The sequence below is a fragment of the Bubalus kerabau genome, chromosome 15, assembly GCF_029407905.1.
Source record: "Bubalus kerabau isolate K-KA32 ecotype Philippines breed swamp buffalo chromosome 15, PCC_UOA_SB_1v2, whole genome shotgun sequence".
In the NCBI taxonomy this organism is placed as follows: domain Eukaryota; kingdom Metazoa; phylum Chordata; class Mammalia; order Artiodactyla; family Bovidae; genus Bubalus; species Bubalus kerabau.
This window is the reverse complement of record NC_073638.1, coordinates 51,732,990-51,754,661: the sequence shown is the minus strand read 5'-3', so window position 1 is coordinate 51,754,661 and position 21,672 is coordinate 51,732,990. Positions and strand designations below refer to the sequence as shown.

The following is a 21,672-nucleotide window of genomic DNA, read 5'->3' as shown; positions in this document are numbered from 1 at the left end:
AATTCCTCCTGAGTGGGAAGGCTTTGTGGAGGAGGGGACACGCAGAGTGTGCGAGGCTGAGCAGGCAGTGGGCACCCTGACTCACTGTGCCCTTCCTCTCTGGCAGTGACCCGCCATAACCACCTCAAGGACTTCATGCTGGTGGTATCTATCGTTATTGGTGTGGGTGGCTGCTGGTTTGCCTATATCCAGAACCGTTACTCCAAGGAGCACATGAAGAAGATGATGAAGGACCTGGAGGGCTTACACCGAGCCGAGCAGAGTCTGCATGACCTTCAGGAAAGGTAAGGCCCTGTCCCTGCCCCCTGACCGTGGTGCTGCCAGCTCTTGGGAGCCTCCAGTTTCCACCTGAGATGTGGGCCGTCTGGCTCCCGAGACCCTGCTGACACGGTGGCCCAGGCTGTGTCATCCTCCCAAACCTGTGTCGGAGCCTAGGTTCCTGCTGTTCCAGTCACACAGGCAAGTATCCCTCCCCGGGGCAGAAGCTTATTTCTATCCTTTCTCCCCCGGAGCTTCAGAGGGAGAAGTGTGGAGCTGCTGGAAGGTCTTGAGCTTCCCTGGTTGGATAGCTTGTGTGGGGTCATTCCATCCTCCATCCCACCTCTTGACTGCTTCCCTTTCCATAGAAGTAGACATAATTAACTGTCCTTCCCTGTTTCCCAAAGAAACCTTGCAAACCTGTCTTCCTAATACCTTTCATGCTGTCTTATATGGCATCTAAATCTCATGAGTACTCACTTGTTGTATGTGTGCTGTGCTCAGTTTGACTCTTTGTAGCCCATGGACTGTAATCTGCCAGACTCCTCTGCCCATGGAATCTTCCAGGCAAGAATTATGGAATGGGGTGCCATTTGCTACTCCAGGGGATCTTCCCAACCCAGGGATTGAACCCATGTCTCTTGCATCTCCTGTGTTGGCATGTGGATTCTTTACCACTAACACCACCTGGGAAGCACCCACTGTTGTATGACTGGGTAAATCCCTTTCCTTTCTGGGATATATTTCCTCATTAGTAATGTAAAGGAGTTGAACTAGGAGCATACCAGGACATTTTAGCTCTGATAGTCTGAGGTTCTGTTTGAATAAAGCATGGCTTAGAAACTATTGTAGAAGATCTAGCTGTGAAGGGAAGGTGACAGTCTGCCAGCCGACCTAAGTACTTCCTGACATCTAGGAACCAGGTCTGTGTGGGGAATTGGAAGGAAGTCACTGCTTCTGGGCCACAGAGCACACACTTAAGAAGGAGCAGTGACTCAGTGCCAGCCTGTAGGAAGACAGCTGGAAGGACTGGAATGGCACAGAAGCAGGAGATGAGTGGATGTGGAGTCTGAGGAGGTGGCCTTGAAAGATGGGTAGGAAAGATTAACCTGGTGGTTGTGGTTGAGTGTACAGAGTGAGGCCAGATCCCTGGTACCTTCGGACTCATACATTAGTAGGATGCAAAAGGCAATAGAGAATCAGTGTGGGTATTTGACTTTTCTGCTTTGTTTTGGTTTTAAGAAAAGGAGAGGCCTACTTCAGGAGTGTTTTGTCAGAAAATGATTCCGACAGCCTAGGGACTCCTGTTGGGGAGTCTTTGCAGGAATCCATGTAAAAGGAAGTGAAGCCTGTCTCTTTTCTATTATTTTTAAATGATAGATACTATTTTCTTTGGAAGGATGGGGAAATGGTTTCTTAAGAACTGGATATTGTTAAGTACATTTAAGCATTATTGTTTGTAATCACCACAACCCTCTTAGGTAGGTATTGTTATCCCAATTTTAGAGTTGAAGAAATGAAGCCTCGGAGAGGGTGAGTGTCCATAAGTAGTAAATTAGGAATTTCTTTAACCACATGCTGCTGCCTCAGTAAAGGCACCCCTAGCAGATTTGTTTCCATGGGCTTTTAGGAGGCAAGAGGAGTTTTATCTTTGAGCTGATTCCTGGCTACTTTGCTGGGCCCCTTGTTCCTGGGCCCTTTTCCAACTGGGGGCTAAATGCTGCTATGTGGGCAGTCCCCATTCTTCATTTGTCTGAAAAACATGTACTGTTTTCATTCCAAAGGCAAAGAATCTAGGCAGGAGGCATTCCAAGTTTGGGGATAAAACTAAACTCCCAGCCCTCTCTGCTCCCCAAGGCCTCCAGAGCTAACTGGCCACTGTGGCACTTTGAGAAACGAATGCACACGCCTCCCAACCCAAGACAGGCTCACACCTGTGCACACACATATCCTCCTCTGACACAGGGGCCCATGTGCCTCTTTGTGCCTCCTTACTTTGGAGGCCTACACTGCCAGTCACCAAAGAGCTTTTTCCAGAGTTATGATGCTTTAGGTGAGTAAATGTAATGCTACATGTGCATTCCAGTTAAGATTTCACTGGGTTTCAAGATAATTCTTTGAGGCAGGCAGGAATTTTGAGTCCCACTTAAAAAGGAAGAAACAGGCCTGGTCCAGGGAACAGACTTGTCCACAGTCACACAGCTGCGTAGATCCGAGCTGTGGTCAGACTGCCTGCTTTTCTTCTGATGGTAACTGATTGCCGCCTTCAAGATGCTCAGTCTTCTGTGAAGGAAATGGGGTGGGCCCAGGCTCGATTGTACATTTATTAGCTCATTTCTTCACCCAGTAGTATTTATTGATCTTCATCTCTATTACATCCAAAATGGGTCAGTTTTGATTCTACTTTAAAGGAACTCCCTATTGTATGAAGAAGAGAGGCATATCATAAACTTTTCATAAGAGGCTGCTTTCAGAGAGGATAATATTTCAGTGAAGAATTGAATCCCTAATTTCAAGCAGTTGAGTCATGGGAGAGTACAATAAAGGAGGATATTCAGGGCAAGGAGATTGTGCTGGAAATGGCGCCCCTGACTTGTTTTTAGCTGTGCACATAGCGCCACCTGCTGAGTGCCTTGACGAGGTTCAATTCCTTTTCACTCCAGGGACAAAGTGCGCAGAAGGCTGCAATTTGTCAGCAGAAAGCTTGCAGCTTAGGCATTTTTCCTCTTCCCTCCTTACTTGTCACCACATCTTTTGAGGCTTCAGTCATTGACAGATCTGGACTTGGGATTTTTTTAGAGGTTCAGTTCTGTTTCTGCCTCTTCTGTTTACCTGCTTAATTAACTCAGTGGTCAGTGCTCTTTTCTGTGGTCCCTATTTGTTCTGCAGCCTATCCTCTCTCTTCTGTACCTCAAGTCTAAGCCATATATCACTTGTTTTCTTCCTCTTCCTTTCCCCTCTTATCCTGTAACATAGTGGTTCCTACTCAGGTAGGAAGACCTGACAGTAGCTAAGTCCTTTCCCTCTTCCAGAGGGACCAGCTAATGCTTATTCTTTCTTCTTGGTCTAACCCAGGCCTCACCTTCCCCTACTCCTTTCAGGCAGAGTTGATCACCCCATCCTTTGGGTCTACCCAACACTTTATTTCTCTATTATAGAACTTATCACACTGTGTGCACCTGTTTACTTGTCTATATTGGACTAAGCCATGAGCACCTCAGTGGCAGAGACAGTCTTCTCACTCATCTCCATATGTCTAGGAGTCACACAGGGCTTGGCATTTAGTAGACACTTTAAAGTACTAGGTGAAGGAATAGGTGAATGAATGAATGAATAAACATAGATATATAGTGGGAAGAAGGAAGGAAGTTTAGCTGGATGGATGAAGGATTTTGTCAGTAAACAGAGGGAATGTGTGGGTGGGTCCAAGGGCATATTTTCATTATAAGTGATGCCCTTGAGAAGGAATGTGCTTAGGAAGGAACTTAAGGTCAGGGGCATGAGGAGCTCCCCCAAATCCTGCCCAGCCCCTTTAGCATGAATTTCATGTTTCTGTGCTTTTGGGATTTAGGTACTCAGGAGTCCAAGAGGTACAACTCAATAGTTCCCTTCTCATCTTCCTTAAATCCCCCCATGACCATCACCCCCAGCATATTTCATCATCAGGCTTTCCCTGGGTCTTTGGTCCATGTTTCAGGGTATTCTACATTGATTGTACCTTCCAGATACCTTGGTATAAGGGTAGTAACTGCAATTTGAATACATAAAGATTAGAATTCTGGTCTCAATTCTGTCTGCCATTTGTTCCCTTTCCTAAGCCTTTGTGTCCATGCCTGTCCCAGGCTGATAATTGTACAATATATCATTATCTGCAGGGAGGACAAATGTGGAAGACCTTGTAAACTAGTAGTTGTTATGATCTGAGTATGTGAGACATCTGGTTGTTGTTCAATCAGTAAGTCATGTCTGACTGTTTGTGACCCCATGGACTGCAGCACTCCAGGCTCTCTTGTCCTTCACTGTCTCCCCAACACCTTAGAAGGAAGGATTCAAATACCCTGGAACCTTGGCTTCACAGCTTTTGTTACTGGCCTTTGTTATTGGCAGCAGAATGATGGTCCAAGTAAGTAGGGTAATGACATGGTTTCTGTTGGTCCTGAGCTGCCTCACCAGGGCCAGGCAGGTGGCAGAGTACGGAGAATGTATTCTGAGTGCTGGAGGCTTCATCTTCCTCTTGGATGCCATGCCCTGTGGCTAGTTGGCGGGCACTGCCTTGCCTGGCCTCCTCCAGCTCCCTGCATTGTCTCCAGGCTGCACAAAGCCCAGGAGGAGCACCGTACGGTGGAGGTGGAAAAGGTGCACCTGGAGAAGAAGCTGCGCGATGAGATCAACCTTGCCAAGCAGGAAGCCCAGAGGCTGAAGGAGCTGCGGGAGGGAACGGAGAATGAGCGGAGCCGCCAGAAGTATGCCGAGGAGGAGTTGGAGCAGGTAGGAGAGTCTACAGTCCTGAGGGGCTGGGGTCAAAGGGCAGGAGCCAAAGGTCTGGCCAGGAGTCGTGGAAAAGTTGCAAAAATGATCACTGCGGTTGTGAAAGCACAGTGAATAACAGGTGATAAGTTATTCTGTCCCTTTTTAGTTGAGGTATTTACATATACAGATTGTAAGTATACAGCTGGCACGCTTTACATACGCATGTACCTGTGTAACCACCATCCACGTCAAGGTACAGAATCTCGTAAGCACTCAGAGGGCTCATTTCTGCTTCCCCTTTCTCCCTGTCAATACTTCACCCAAAAGGTAACTACAGTCATAACCTCTAAACCAGATTAGTTTCACCTGATTTTTAACATCATGTAAATAGCATTATACATTATGTGTTCTTTTGTGTTTGGTTTCTTTCATTGAACATTATATCTGTGAGAGGCAACCATGTTATTGCATGTAGTGATAATTAGTTTATTTCTGTTGCTGAGTGTTAATCCCTTGTATGGATATATTATAAATTATTTATCCATTCTCTTATTGATAGACATTTGGGTTGTTTGCAAGTTTGTTTTCTTTTAAAACTTCTTTGTGGGCATCACTTATTTCTTTTGGATATGTAACAGGGCATTCATATATTTAGTTTTAAGAAATTGGCGATTTTCCAAAATGACTGTACCAATCTGTACTGCCACTAGTGATAGTGTGAGAGTTCTAGTTGAGCTACAGCCTGAATATTTTTAGGCATTTTCATTTTATACATTATGATGCAGATGTAATAGTATCTTGTTGTGATTTTAATTTTAATTTTCCTATTGACCAATAATATTGAATACCTTTTCATAAATTTATTGATGACTTTATTTGGGAATCTTCTAATTTAAGAAATTGGGATTCAGTTAAAAACATTTCCTAACTTCCATTGTGATTTCTTTTTGACCCATGGTTATTTAAAAGTGTGTTGCCTAATTGTCAAACACTTGGGGACTTTTCTGTTTATCTTTCTCATTGATTTCCAGTTTAACTTTGCTGTGTTCAAAGATCATGTGCTTTGACCACAGGTTCCAGTCCTTTCAAATATGTTGAAACTTGGATGATGTAAGCAGACTACAGAAAACAACTAAAAGGCAAAGAATGTCAGACTGGATAAAAAACAAAACCCAACTATATGCTGTTTACAACAGACATGCTTTAGAAATAAGGATACAAAATGGTTAAAAGTAAAAGATGAGAAAAGATACTAATATACCATAAACACTAAGGAAAATAAAGCAGGGGTAGCTATGTTAATGTCAGACAAAATAGAGAAAAAAGTATTACTAGAGACAAAAATGGACATTTCATGTAAGATAAATGTGTGAATTAAACAGTAATATATAACAACCTTTAATTTGGATGCACCTAATAATATAGTTTAAAATACATGTGTGTGTGTATATATGTGTGTGTGTGTGTGTGTGTGTGTGTGTGTATAAAGCAAAAGTTAAGAAAAGCTAAAAGGATTAATAGACAAATTTCATAATCAAAGTTAGAGATTTTTAGCATCCTCCTCCCAATAATAAGCAGCCAAAAGTATCAGTAGGGATATAAAAATTTAAGCATGACTGATCAATTTGACCTCATTGCTGCATGTAGAGCGTTTTACCCCACAGCCGCAGAATACACATTCACTGCAGTGTTTACATGTTGCTTCTGCTCCATTCTCGCCTCTCCTTCTGGGTATCCAGTATTTATGTTAGACCTTTTAACTCTATTCCACATGTCTCTTATGCTTAGTTCTGTTCTTTTTTCCTCCCTCTGTGCTTTGGTTTGGTTATTTTATATTAATCTGTCTTTGAGTTCCCTAATCCTGTATTTTGCCAAGAACATTGTGGTATTTAGCTCATACAGTGGGATCCTACTCTCAGATAATGTATTTTTCTAGAATGCCCATTTTACTCTTTTATTGATTCTGTTGCCTGTCCAGAATTTTCCCATATTTTTCTTTAACATTTTAGTCATAGTTGTCTTAAAGTCCTTGACGGATAACTCTTAACATCTGGATCATTTGTGGGACTGCTTGTTTTTCCTCTTGATTATTACTTCTATTTGCCTGTTCTATTCTCATGTCTAGTAATTTAATAAATGGTGGATAGTGTGCATAAAGAATAATAAAGGCCACAGTTGATTTTCATCTTCTGTCAGATATAGGGTTTAGTTAGGTATGCTGGGTAAGGATCTGGTGGTCTCAAGCCAATGAGAGACTGAAATGTATCGGAACTGGGCTGTAGTTTAGTAAGAGTTGGTCCAAGCCTCATTTGTCCCTGTTTCTCAGGCATTCTGCTTCCTGACTTTTTATTGAGATCTGGTGAATTTATTTCTTCCCAGTCCTGAATGACTATGAGATTATTTCTGCCCCTTGGACATTTTTAAGTTAGCTCTTTGGCCTCCTACTCCTCATAACTTTAAAGTTTTGCAGCTCTCTTGAGGAGAGGACTGGCTGTGTGCTTGAGTCAGATCCCTTCTTTCTTGCAATGCCTTGTCTCCTAAGCATTGTGACATTATGGAAGATTTTATTCCACTCTTTGGCCTAGCTACCTATTCTCTTGCACAGCTCCAGAGTGCAGTAAATGCTCATGATCCCCGTGTTCCCTGTTTTGTAATTGTTTCTCTCATTACACAGTTTTTGAGTGTGTTTGACCAGCCCTTTCACGTGCCTCCCCAACTGTCATACTTCCATCTACTTGCTCTCTTCTCTCTCCATTCTCTCTTTAGCTGATCCCAATCCTTCAACTGTTTTTAATGTAGAACTTGATCCTACATTTCCAGACTCAGTGTATTAGTCGCTAAGATGTCTGTTCCTCATTTTAAATCTATAAAGCCAGGAGTGGGCTATTTTGTAGTTTCCTTTTCAAGGAACAAAAACCCAATGAAGCTTGGTCCTCTCATGGGCTCTCAGAGGAATGAAGGTGTTTTGTCCTTAGCTAAGGCCCTCCTGGTCTATATTAGGCTCAGGGGAGGACCCCAGACCTGCTGTGGGATACTTCCCCATGGGCTAAAGTTGGACATTAGACTGCTGTCAATCCCCTTTCTCTGGGATTCTGAACAGTGAAAAGCCGGTATTCAGATGGGGGAGCTGGGGATTGTTTATACTGGTAGCCTGGGTGAGATAGAAGGAATTCAGCATAGATAATGGGTTCTGTATGTACAGTACTTTCCAAACCTTTCATATTTAAGTGCTTTGGCCATCTGCTTCATTTTATGCTCCTTGCTTAGAAGTCAGTGAGGAGATGTCTGCTTATACATTGGTCCTTTCTGATCTTGGCCTCTGTTGGCAATACCCATGTTAGGTGTAAGCTTGCTTGTTGTTTTCTTGCCTTGTAGAGAGTGCCCATTACAGCCTACCCACCCTGATCAATGAGGGAATCACAAAGTCTCTGGGCTAGAGGAGCCTTTGCAGAGTGTTCAGGCCAGTTGCCCCCTGGAGTAGCAATCATTTTGAAGGTCTTTCTGACATGAGCTCTTTCCATACCTCTCAGGATAGGGAGCTCACTCTCTCCTGAGATCATTACTTTGCTTACGGTTTGGATTTGCCTGGGACAAGACCTTACACTGAGCGAGATCTGCTTTAGGAAGCACATGGTCACACAGCCAGTTGAGTGACAGACCAGGGACCAGGTCAGATTTCCAGACTCCCATGCAAGTGCTTTTCTTGCCACATTGTGAAGGCTTGGGTTCAAGAATAGACCCCAGCTCTCAGAAAGAAGAGCATTCGCTGAGATAACCTGTACCTCATGAGAGCAGGGAAAATTGCTGAGAGTGGCTGTATGACCAGGAGAAGTGACTAATAGGTGAGAAAAGAATCCTCTAGTCTGGCAGCAATAAATAAATAAATCAAAGAAAGAAAAGAAAGTCTCCATTTGTCTTCTGGTTGACACTTCTAAATATGTTGACCTTGAGTAGGTTACTTTCCTTCTCCTAGCTTGGTTTCTTATATATAAAATACAGAAAATAATCCTTGCCCTTTCTCCCTCTTGTGAGAGTGGTAAAGCTTAGATGAGATGGAAGAAAAGAAGGCTGATGTATCATATGGAGGCATTGGAGAGGGCCTTGGTAATAGTAAGGACTCATATCCTCTTGGCTCACAGGTACGAGAGGCCTTGAGGAAAGCAGAGAAGGAGCTGGAATCGCATAGCTCATGGTATGCTCCAGAGGCCCTTCAGAAGTGGCTGCAGCTGACCCATGAGGTGGAGGTGCAGTACTATAACATCAAGAAGCAAAATGCTGAGAAGCAGCTGCTGGTGGCCAAGGAGGGGGTGAGACCTGCCCTCCTGCTGTGCTCTTCTCTCCTCCTTGCCCCACCCCCTTCACTTGCCCTTTTTCCTCCTCTCTGCCTCTCTATATCCCTCTGTTGGACAAAGAGACATCCTGGTGTTGCGTTTTGTTTCCTTTCCTGATGCACAGTTTCTAATAATGTCCTCAAGCCTCTGGAGAAGGGAACGAGGGTGCAGGGCTACTCCACCTGCCTTTTGGGAAAGGTGCGGTGGAGGCAGGTAGAGGGAAGTCTCTGCTGGCCCCAGACTGACACAGGGACAGACTCCTGGTGTCAGGATCCCTCGGCTCCTCTCATTGCTTCTGTTTTCTTTCTTTCCCTACTCTTTGTCTTCCGTTGGCTTCCATTTTTCTTTCCCATATTCTCTTCCTTTTTCTCATGCCTCCTAAACTGTGCTAGGAGGAGGGGGAGCCAGCCACAAAATAATGTTTTTCATTTTTCCAACCTCTACTCCCTGCTCTTTTTAAGCTGAGGGCCTCATCTTTGCAGGCTGAGAAGATAAAAAAGAAGAGAAACACACTCTTTGGCACCTTCCACGTGGCCCACAGCTCTTCCCTGGATGATGTGGATCACAAAATCTTAACAGCTAAGTAAGTCATACCTGCTGCCCAGCTCTGGCGATGTCCATCCCATCCTCAGAGTTGGAGGGTGTCCAGGGCCTCCAGTCCCGATTCTGTTTCTTCACTGGAAGAGGTACAGCTCTGGTCTCCTGCCTCAGCCCTTAACTACCTCCCACACTGCTCTTAAGTCTATGATTTAAGTGTGCTTCTTACATACACATACTGCCCCCCGCCCCTGCAACTTGTTCCTCTGAGAAGATGCCTCCTTTCTCTTGGGGCTTAAGCCCAGCCCATGCCTCCCATTTTCTTTCTTCTCTCTCCAGGCAAGCCCTGAGCGAGGTGACAGCAGCACTGAGGGAGCGCCTGCACCGCTGGCAACAGATTGAGATCCTCTGTGGCTTCCAGATTGTCAATAACCCCGGCATCCATTCCCTGGTGGCTGCCCTCAACATAGACCCCAGCTGGATGGGTAGCACGCGCCCCAACCCCGCCCACTTCATCATGACTGACGACGTGGATGACATGGATGAGGAGATTGTGTCGCCCTTGTCCATGCAGTGTAGGTGACCTCTTGGGTAGGGATGAGGGAAGGAGGCTTTGATGTGCAGATTGGGAAGTCTGCTGGTCTCTGCCGTGCTTAAGCCAGATATGGGGCAGAAGCCAAGATGGTTTAACTCATTACCTTGGTTCATAAAGCACAGCCTGCATCAGGTATTCCTTTATGGTTGTCCTGTTAGTGGTTTCCCTTGCTGTGTGCTCCATCTGCCCTATGGGTCTATTGTGTTAAGCATGTCTCCCTCACTCTCTATGTTTTTTTGATCCTTTTATTCTCCTTCCCCCACTTCTGTTCCTATCTACCTTTATAAAAATAACCTCCTTTAGTGATTCATAACATAAAAATGGCATTCATTTTGACTGTTGCTTTTACTTGTTTTAATTTTATATTCCTTATTTTTAATTGCTAACTAGATAAATGATGTCTCTTTCTGTTTTTTCACATGAGGCCCCAGGAAGCAATAGTCCCTTACGGTGTTAAAGCCCCAAATCCTCCAAGCCAGAAAGATGTTCTTGTCCAGGAGGGATCTCCTGCACAAGCATTTCCGCCTTTCCACCTGAACTTGGCCATCCCCGCCCCCTCTCACCTCTGTCCTGGGTCTTCCCTCTCCCTGTTCTCCCTGCAAGTGGTGAGAGCTGAGTAGAGCAGAGTCGAGGGAGACAGCACTCTGTGGGAATTCTTCAGTGAAGGAAGGGACACACCCCCTAGTGACCCGCTGAATTTTTCTATGGATCAGAGTCTATAAACAGAATAGACTTTTATGGAAAAGCTCTTTTCCTGGGCCCATATCCCATGCGTGCAGGGGGGATGGTGGAAACCTGGGCTGGGTTAAGGGCTCACTTTGAGATAGCCAGATCTTTAATCAGGCTGGATGTTTTTGTAAGTTTCTTCAGCCATAGTTTGCCTCTGGCCAAGCCTCTTCTTTCTGTGGACTGATGCCTTGCAAGGCTTTCATTAAAGGCCCAAGAAGGTTAAGGTCACGAGCAAGTAGAACTTGATTTTGACGTATTGCTCTAAAGACTCTTGTGTTCTCCGGGTTGGGAGGGACTTTCATGAGCTCTGAGCCACTACCCCCTTGCCCCCGGCCCTTCCCTTACCCCATGGGGGAAGGGTGAAGCCCTCGGTGAATCCGATTCTCTTCTCCTTTCGGCCTGGTTGTTGGACCCTAGATGCTGCCTGGCTGATGGGGCGTAGGTTCAGTGACCGCTCTCTCTGCTCAGCATCCGCCGGCTCGGACGATCAGTCCCTCTGGAAATACCCGGGTTTGAGGAGCCCCTTTGGGGCTTTTGTTTTTTCCGACTTTGGGGACTAAACCAGCACTCCCACCCCACGGGCCCCTTCTCCTGCCTGCATCACTCCCCTGCCTGTTCCCTCTGTTCCTTCACTACAGTCCCTACTAACTTAAGGGAAGGGTTCGGGGGGTGAGAAGAATCAGCCTGCTCAGCTGAGGCCTGGAGGGAACAGCCGTGGTGATGAGAGGCTTCGGCTTCTCCTTTTAGCCCAGCTCAACTGATGTCGCAGTGGCCCTTTATCTAGCTGGGCTGAGGTGGAAAGAAGGAATGAGAGAGCCGCCTCCTCCTTTCTCTTTCTCTGCTTCCCATTCTGTCTGTCTTTCTCCATCCTTATTCCATGTTTCCTCTTCCCCTTAAGCCTCTCTTTCATGTCTTGAAAGCCACCAGCCATTTAGAGGCCCTACCTCGCTAGCTCTCCATCACCATGCAACTGTGCTCTCTTCCTGGTGGCCCTTCCAAGGCTTCTGCCATCCGTGTACCCTGACCCTTTCTCCCATCTTTAGGGAGAAGGAAGGGAGGCCCATCTATCAGGGCAGAGCAGAAAAAACAAAAGTGTGAATTCCATTTTCAACTTGAGCTGGCAGTGAGCCCAAGAGGGATGCTCTAGCACGTCTCTAAGTTACCTGGTACCCATACACCCCTTCTCTGGGCATGGTGGCCACCATTTTCTAAGAGCGTGATTTGAAGCATTGATCCAAGACCTGGTTCTTTGTTGTGTAAATGCTTATTAGAGGAAGTTTGGAAAGTAAAAAGAGTAAATATGGGCTTTTAAAAGGCACCTGTAGTTCCCACCATATTTGAGCAGTTTTTTGTTTGTGAATTTTTAAGTAATTTTTTATGTAGTCAAGATATGGTAACCACTGTCATTTACAGAGTGTCATGAACTGTGTCAGGTACTTTAAAAATATTATCTTGAAGCCTCATGACAACTCTGCAGGATTTTATAAATTAGGAATTAAAATGGGGAAGTAAGTTAATCAAGGTCACAGCTAGAAATAGAAAGACCTGGTTTCAAACTCTTGTCCTTTGTATTCTATTGCTCAAGGTATTCCTTGTACATGAAAATCTGTATCCTTTTGTTTCCCCTGAGCATTTTAATAGGCCTTTTTCTGTGTTTTAAAAGTCTTCTCAAGCAGCACTTTTTTTTTGGCTGCACTGCAAGTCTTATGGGATCTTAGTTTCTCAGGGGTTGAACCTGAGTCCTGGCAGTGAAAGTGTCAAGTCCTAACCACTGGACCACCAGGGAATTCCCATAAGTAGCATTTTTAATAGCTGTATAACCTTCCAGTAATTGGATGTGTTACCATTTTCTCGTCGTTCCTTTATTTTTGCTTTCATATGATTATTAATAAAGGTGTGATAAACATGTTTATGTATAAATCCTTTTCTGAATTGTGACTATTGTCCCAACTTTGGCTTTCTAAAAAGGCTGGTTCTTTGTGCCCTCCTGGACCTTGTCCCAAACCCCTGTCCTACCCCGTCCTGCCTGTGTCCTCCTGCTAACTGCCTTACCACCTCCCTTCCTAGTAATGTTGGCCCTAGGTCTCCTTCCATTGGAATTGCCATTGAAATTGACCTGGGCACCTCATTTTCAACTGGCCCCTCCTTTAGGATCCCTGGTGGGAGGTTCTTGGGAGGAGGTGCCCCATTCTCCAGACTGGGGACCAAAGACCCAGAGTGGTCTCGAGCAAGCATCTCTCCACGGGCAAACTTGTTTCCCGGCCAGCCCAGAGCAGGTGGCCCTTCCTCACACTCTCTTCTCTCTCCTTGCAGCTCCCAGCCTGCAGAGCAGTGTCCGGCAGCGCCTGACGGAGCCGCAGCATGGCCTGGGGTCTCAGAGGTTGGTAGAGGGCGAGGCTGGCCACTTCTTGACAAGCCGGGTCTCTCTGCGGCGAATGCGCAGCCTTTCATCTGGACAGTCTTTCAGTTCTGAAGGCCTCGGGACCAGCGCTCCACCTGCCTCTGCTTCTTCTTCCTGCTCCTCTGCCGCCGCCACCACCACCACCACCACCACCACCACCACAACCACCACCACCACCACCACCTCCATCACCACCGTCCATGTCCACCCTGTCTATTACCACCACAGCACTTCCTATTTCCTCCAGATGGAGCCCTACCCTGACCCACCCCCTTCTGGCAGCACCGCTGTGATGCCTTGGCACTCAGAGAGCTTGGGGTATCAGCTGTCTCTCTTCTCTCCCCTTCTTCCCGTCTGTGCCTCTCTGCTGCCTTTACCTTGGCCTTTGCCTGCTGGCTGCTGCTTGGTGGGCTGTGGGGACTGTGGATTGGGGTACCTTCTCCTTGTCCTGTCTTTTCCCAGCCTGGGACTCCTCCTTGAGGTCAGCCTAATGCCTTACACCTTTCTTCCCTTCTCTCCTTGGGGTTTGCTGACTCTAAAAATGAGTAACAGACCCCCTCCCTCACGGTCCTATAGCACTTTGGCCTAAACTTTCACATCCGTTATCTCAGTGGAGTCCTCACTTCTTTTATCCCCTCAACAAACATTTATGGATACCTACTCTCTGCCAGACTGCTGGGCTTGGGGATTTGTAGATGATAAGATACAATCTCAGCCATCAAGAATTATGGTCTGGTCTGGGAGAGGTACATAAATGATTCTACAGTTGATGAGTGCTATGGGGGTGTTGAAGAGGGAATGACTAACAGTGTGAACCTGGGTGGAACGCTTCACAAAAGAGATGACATTTATGCCAACACCCTGTGTGCAGGAAAAGGAGCTTGGGTATTCTAGGCAGAGGGAACACATATATAGGCTTGGAAGTTCATGAGAATCTGATCTATGTGTGGTTAGAACATTGGCTATGTGTTGATGGGACAGGGTAGCAAAGGAGGCTAGAATGATGCAGGGCTCTGAAAGGCTAGGAGCTTGGGCCATCACCCTTTAAGACGGAGAACTGCAAAGGGGCTTTTAGAAGGAAGTGAATTGGTCATATTTGCATTTTAGAAATAACATTTTATAGCCTGTATATAGGAAAGAATGGGGAGACTAGAGAACTTGGAAGTCATTGCAGTAGGCCACCAGGGGAGGTAATGAGGTTTGGGGGTAAAAACAAGAGTATTAATTGGTAACTGACTTTGAGGGGTGGAGGAGAAGGAGGCATCTAGGATGATTCCCAGGTTTCTAGCTTGGGTGACAGGAAAACTGTAGTACCCTTCATAAAATTACTCTTCAGAAGGGAGGAGGAAACAGATTTAAGGATTTTGGACAAGCTAGCTTTATGTCAGGCAGGCATAAAAACACTCCTGTTCAGAGAAGGAGTTAAGATTCTGCAGGTTAAGTAATTTTCCCCAGGTCCCAAAGCTAGTTAGGAGCAGAACACAGACTAGGCCTTGGCTTTCCATTCCAGGATGCTCTGTTGGTTATGTTTGTGCTTCCACAAGGTCTCAGTAAGTGAACTGTGTAAGAACTGAGGACAGGCTTTCTCCACAGCCTGGTCTGGCAGCCACAGGGACTTGCCTTGCTCACACCTCAAGATAACAGGCTACGGTGAGATAGTAGCCTTGACCCTGCCTGAACAAGCTTAGAGGACCCTCAGAAAGACCTTCAGAAAGCACCTGTCATCTCTGAAGTTGTGACCACGGTTTAGTCCTGGCCTCTGAGCTGCAGCTTACCCCGTTGCTTCCTTTTGGTCCTGCGTCACTCTGGATACCAGTCTTTCTAGCTCTGCGCCTTGGACCTCTGGATGGTTATCCTTGAAGTCTGTTCCTTTCTCTTTCACAAAAGGAAAGCCTTTCCTTTCCTCAGCAGAGTTACTCATTTTCATCCTCATCCTCATTTTCATCCAGAAGCTTAGACAGGGAGACTGCCCTTCCCAGTACAGATGGACAGGATCAAAGTGGTTTGCGGGTACTAGAGGATGCTGTGAATCTCATGCTCAAAGGCCCAGGCTGAGGGCAGTGGGTGGGGGGAAGGGGAGGAATACCTGCATCCACCTAGCCTGTTCACTACTGAATTTTCTTTCGCACCATGCATCAGAGGATCATCTCTAAAGGCAAACAGGCTCTCTAGTAAGGTTAGTAGCTTGGGATGGGAGCCCAAGGCAGCTTAGCCTTTGGGGAGGGACACCCATGACCTGAATTGTCTCAGAGGTTCAGGGAGGGAAAGTGAGCTTGCTCAGTGGGCCCTTTCCCTCACATGTCCACCCAGGCCTCCTCCTAGGTTCTTTTCTTGCTTTGGAAGTCTCAGCTTTTGTTGATGATGGAGGCATTGAGGGCTGGGAATTATAACCAAATGGGGCAATAGGCCAGGAGGAGTGAGTCTGAGTGTACCCCAGCCTCTTGACCTCTCTTCCTTCCTTGGCATTGAAAAGGCAGTCTCCTAGAATCCTCACCTCCTCAGTCTAGAAGGCCCCTTGTCCCATTGTGACTGCTCCCAGAATTTCCTTGGCACCTTGCTCAGTGGTTCATATCTGTGTGGAAAAGGCAGGGTATGGAGAGGTTCATCTTGGGACTTAGAGAAATAAGGACACATTTAGATAGAAGAGGGGCACCATCAGAAATACGAAAGCAAATGGGAGACACTTGGTAAAATACTAGAGTAGGTGGCTGGAACAGTGTTTGGATTGGAAATTGGAGCTGAGATTGTTCTCTGCTATTCCAAGTCTCCAGGAAGGTACTGGCCCACAGAGTGGCTGCTTGGTTAATTGTTTCCTACTGAGAATTAAACCTATAATAACTATTAGCCAGCCTCCTGCTTTTGCCTGGTTTTGGAGCCTGGTGCCCTCCCTAATTTTTTACCCACAGCCTTGTCCTTTCTAGGTCCTGCTGTGCTGTCCTCTCCCCTCCCACTCATGACCCTTTCCCTTTAGTTTTCTGATGTGGATGTTTAAACATTTCCCTTAGCCCTCTCCTCTGCCTCTGCCATGGGGTCTAGGGCCTCTGGGAAAGTGGAAGGATTAAAGGATTGGCAGGGGACTCCTGTATCTACCTTTCTGTCTGTAAGGTAGGAGGGGTGGCATCCGGAATTAGTTCATGGTCTTCTTAGGAATAGCCAACCTTTAAAGGGTCTCAGCTATGCTGGACCACCTCTGTGTGCGTGTCCAGTGTGCGGTGCCACGTCCGCATAGCTCAGCCTTGCAAAGAAGTCTCTTGTGAGTGGCCCATGGAAGGGTCTTCCTGCTTGACTGGCCTCATCATCTTCATTCCCACAATTCTTTCTACATTTTCAAGTGCTTTGCCAACATACTTGGGCCTCTAAACAGTCTTGCAAAATAATTGAATTGATGTTATCTTCATTTGGCCAAAATTGAGGACCAGCAAGGTTATATGACTTGTCCAAGGTCACACAGCAAGTCTCAGGCAGAGGTGGAAATTGAAATAGACCTTGGGACTTCCAGTGGGCAGCTCTTCTGAACCACTGCTCTTCAAAGGCCAACATCCTGTCTTTCTGCACCTCCATACATTCTCCCTGTCAGCAGAGCTCTGAAAAAGACCCCAGTCTTCCTACTGCCAGCCAACTTTGAACTCCAAAACACTTCTCTGTGACCTTCTTTGAATCCTGAGAGGGTTGGAAGAGGCAGCATCTTGGCCTTTCAGGGCGGTGAGGGATTATTTGCAAGGCTGTTCTAGTCTTTTTCTCCCCAGTCCGGGTCAGGCCCACTGACTGCATGTTTCCCTGTTCTTCAGGGCCTGGCCCAGACTAGATGTGTCCCTGGGTGGGATGGGAGTTATGTATGTTAGCTTAGGGTTGAGTCCTAAGAAGTCTAACCAGCTCTGGAAGCAGAGGTTTTGCTGAGGAGGATGCGTGTAGCACTGAAGCCTATGGCTGTATTGGTTTAAGGCCTGGCTATTCATCAGGGGTGGGGGCCAGACCTTCGAAAGCCCTTAGCCAGAGAGTTAATGGTATAATGACGTTTGTTTTTGCTTCTTATCTCTCTTTTCTCTCCATCACTTTTCCCTCTTTTTTTTCTTTCCCTTGGTCCTCTGTATTTCTACCTGCTTCTCCTTTTGCTTCCCATGTCCCCCCCCCCACCCGCCATATTACTTTTTTCTCCTTATCTCTTCTCCAATCTATCCTTATTCCCTATTCCTACATCCTCTCTTGTGCCATGTCAACTTCCCTCTGTTTCCCATTCTTCCCTCTTTCCCACCTGCTGGGTACCCTATTTGCTCTCTCCCGCCCCTCTCTCATCCCCATTTTCCTACCCTGCTCTTGTCTTCTTCCGTGGTCCCTCTCGTCTTCAACCCCTGCCCCCCTCCCCCCACCCCGTGCCCCCATCCTCTGTGTCTCTTTCTTCCTCTCTGACCTGTCTTGCAGGGATTTGACCCATTCCGATTCGGAGTCCTCCCTCCACATGAGTGACCGCCAGCGTCTGGCCCCCAAGCCTCCTCAGATGATCCGTGCTGCAGATGAGGCTCTCAGCGCCATGACCTCCAATGGCAGCCACCGGCTGATTGAGGGGGCCCACCCCGGCTCTCTGGTGGAGAAACTGCCTGACAGCCCTGCCCTGGCCAAGAAAGCACTGCTGGCGCTGAACCACGGGCTGGACAAGGCCCACAGCCTGATGGAGCTGAGTTCCCCGGCCCTACCTAGTGGCTCTCCACATTTGGATTCTTCCCGTTCTCACAGCCCAAGTCCCCCAGACCCAGACACACCATCTCCAGCTGGGGACAGCCGAGCCCTCCAGGCTAGCCGAAATACCCGTATCCCCCACCTGGCTGGCAAGAAGGCTGCGGCTGAGGAGGATAATGGCTCCATTGGCGAGGAGACAGACTCCAGCCCAGGCCGGAAGAAGTTTCCCCTCAAAATCTTTAAGAAGCCTCTTAAGAAGTAGGCAGGATGGGGGTGGCAGTGGTGGGACAACTTGTCCTTCCCTGGTCTTCTGCCTCCCCTCCCCTCCCTTCCAAGATACCTGGCCCCCAGCACAGGGCCTGGGAGGGGCTGGCTTTGGGGCCTGGGCACTGTACATACCTGCCTCCCACATCCTTGGGTCCTTCGATATTATTTATTAACTGACCACCATGGCCTGCCTCCCTCCCAAACATGGGCTGCTGCTGTCACCCCCTCTCCGCTTCAGTGCATGTCTTGGTTGCTGTGCCCTCGGCTCCCAGCACCACCTCTGGGGTCCGGCTGCCGTGTCTCTGCTGTCCCAGTTTTGAGGTTTGGTTTCTTGTTACTCTGTCTCCTGCTTTCAGGCTTCTCCCTCCCACCACTCCCCAACTTCCCCTAGCAGCTAGCGGGGGAGGAAAGGGGAGTAACTTCTGACACCTGTGCCTCAGATCTCTATCCCTGCACCCCCACCCCCACCCCGCCACTGACGATGGTTCTCTTTGCCCCAGACTGGGGCCTAGGACCTAATGTTTGAGGTTTGCTCTCTGGAAGTGTGGTGGGCCAGAGGTAACCTCGGCTTGGAGCTTACTAGGACTCCAGGGGTCCATGGGGTAGTAAAACCAGTTCCCAGAGATCAAGTCACTAGAGTTTTGAAGAGAGGCTAGGCTCAGGGATAGATTGGAAGCAACTTCTAGTCTGAGGATGAGTAGGAGCCAGAGATGGGGGCTACAAGGCAGTCACTTTTTCTCTCTTCTCTCACCCACACCTGCTTCTCTCTTATCCTCATTGCCCCACACTGCAGGGGTAAGAAATGCTGTAAGAAATGCTGCCCAAATGCTCCCCAAGCATCATTATTCCTAAGGCTCAGGACAGTCGGCTCCCCAACCATAGGAGCCTCAGCTATGATAGAGGGCTCTAATGGGGTCCTGAAGCTGTTGGGCAGAGTGTTGTCACATTTGAACCAAAAGACATTTTAAAATTGAAATCTCCTGAACTTCCCAAGTGCCTGCACCACATACTCCCCCTGTCAGACCTGTGTTCATGTTACTGCATAGCCTGGGCTAGAGGCTCAAGGACACAGCCAGTTTAGGGATGGGGGTGGCTGAGGAAGCTGGTGGAGGTCAAGGTGGCTGTGTGACCACTTCCCCCTCACCCTTCCCACCCTCTAGACAACTCTCTCCCTTACCTGTTTTTGCTATGGCTGTAAAGGTATTTTCCCTCTGCCCCACTCCCTGCCATCTTTACTCTGGGATCCTATTTTGGGCCTGGGGTGGGGGCACCTGGGGCTGGTCTTAGGAGGTTCTAGGCTGCAGACTGCCTTGTACCCCCTGGACAATCTCACATGGGTTTTTCTGTGTTATTTCATAAGACTCTTTGAAGTCCAATAAAGCATGTAGGAGATTTTAACCTCTGCTGGCTTTGACTCTCATTGTGTTCTCTGTGCTCTTTGTGGCATAGCAGATAGGATGAAGGGACATTTCTCTTCTGCCAAGGGAAAATAAAACTCTAATACACTTACCCAAAACTCTCTGGTGGGGTTACCAGATGAAATACAGGATACTCAGTTACATTTGAATATTAGACAAATAACTTTTAAAAATGTAATTATGTCCTATGAAATGTTAGGGATAAATTTTTATTAGCTTAACCTGGCAACCCTACCTCTAGGCTATTTGATCCTATCTATCATATAGCTTCACTGATCACCTATGACTTTTAGTATTACAGGCACATCTCATTTTATTGCACTTTGCAAGTATTGCACTTTTTACAAATTGAAGATTTGTGGCAAGGGAGTCTTATGTTTTTCCCAACAGCATTTACTTGTTTCATGTTTCTATGTCACATTTGGTAATTCCTGCAGTAGTTCAAACCCTCCACCTGGAAAAATATTACCACTGTTGACGGCTCAGATGGTGGTTAATGTTTTTTAGCAGTAATGTATTTTTTATTAAGCTGTGCATTTTTTTTAGACAATGCTATTGCACACATAAAAGACTACAGTATAGTATAAACGTAACTTTTATATGCACCAGGAAACCAAAAATTTCATGACTTGCTTTATCATGATATTTGCTATATTGCAGTGGTCTGGAACTGAAACCATTCGGTGTCATTTCAGGGGGCTCTGAAGAACTCCTGATGCTTTATGTCTCAGTGCAGAAAGAACTCAGCAAGAGGCAAAGTGATATATAAGAGGTGATTTATTAGAATAGGATGCTTGTGAACCTTACAAGCAGGCTGGTGAGGGAGGGGGGGTGCTGTGCCCCAAGAGCTTACAGTGCTACAGTTTTATAATCAAAGGAAAGGCGGGGAGGAGGAGAACTTTTTTTGTCTTTCTTGAGTAGACATCATTAGCTCCTCCTCCAAGTTGAGCAGGGGAGTGTTTTCCTACACAGTCAAGCTAGGTCCATAATTTTTTTTTTAATGTGTACAGAGAGCATGTCCTGGGAATCATTAACTTACTGAGCTCATGGGGCAGGATGTGGGGCTCATGCCATCATTGTTTCATTGTTTGGGGACACGTCTCATGCTTGTGTTGCATGGTTTTGTTGCTAATCAAGTCTGCTTTCTTGAGTAATCATTAACTTATGGGGTCTCCCATAATTATTCTACTTACAATCCCCTAGTGGGATTAACTAATTACCTATTTTGTCCCTTTACTCTGTCCCTATGAGAACCAAATCACCAATATATTTGAGGTATTGCTATGCCTCACAGGAACCTTGGGATCACCTTGATGGCAATAAGGAACCAATGAAAGGTTTTACAGTGGAGATGCCACATGAGATTTCATAAAAATTAGTTTGCCTAGTCCAAAGCTGAAGGTTCTACACCAGACTTGTGAGTCATGTCTCACCTATGCTTACTCCCCACGTTCGGTCACCAAGTCCTGTCCATTCTACCGCCCCAAGGCCTTACGGCTGACCCTATCTCTGCCACCACCCACTTGATAATTCTAAAAGCAAACGGATCATAGCATTGCCCCACTCAAACTCTGCCAAAGCTCGCTCCGGTTTCTATCAGGATAAAATACAAAGGCCCTTCCTTGGCATAGCAAGGCTCTCTCCCCAACCGGACTCAGGCGCACCTAAGAAGGGCCCTGGGGCTCCCAGCTTCCGTCTACTTATCTCTGGCTAGAGCCCACCTCAGACGACAGTCTTGGGTTATCATAATTTAACAACCGTCAAGACAAGAAAAAGTGGATGGTTGGAGTTTTGCTTTTTCCAATACACTCGAGGGGCGGGGCAGGACCTGGCGGGCTGAGCCCAGAATTCCGCTGTGCCCACATCCAACATGGCGGCGGGATATCTGCGTTCCGGCCAGGGGCGTTCACTGACAACGCTGCCGTAGGAGAGGCGCCATCTCCTCGGCCCTGCCCACACTTAACATGGTGGCTGTGGGGCCAGGCCGACTCT

At 46.9% G+C, this 21,672-nt stretch overlaps 1 protein-coding gene across 4 annotated transcripts in view; it reads left to right on the top strand.

Moving 5' to 3' along the window:
• STIM1 (stromal interaction molecule 1) overlaps positions 1-19,664 on the top strand; it is a 202,302-nt gene extending 182,638 nt beyond the window's left edge. For 2 of the 4 annotated variants that reach the window (XM_055548921.1, XM_055548922.1), the window contains 7 exons: positions 107-284; positions 4,569-4,746; positions 8,868-9,035; positions 9,542-9,642; positions 9,936-10,171; positions 13,234-13,639; positions 17,741-19,664. In XM_055548921.1, coding sequence (XP_055404896.1) covers positions 107-284; positions 4,569-4,746; positions 8,868-9,035; positions 9,542-9,642; positions 9,936-10,171; positions 13,234-13,639; positions 17,741-18,257 — 1,784 coding nt within the window. In that variant the 3' untranslated portion in view covers positions 18,258-19,664. Of the gene's footprint in view, positions 1-106; positions 285-4,568; positions 4,747-8,867; positions 9,036-9,541; positions 9,643-9,935; positions 10,172-11,337; positions 11,431-13,233; positions 13,640-17,740 lie in introns of all 4 variants that reach the window. The other 2 variants (XM_055548923.1, XM_055548924.1) reach the window with 2 other exon arrangements.
• The last annotated feature ends 2,008 nt before the right edge of the window (positions 19,665-21,672 follow it).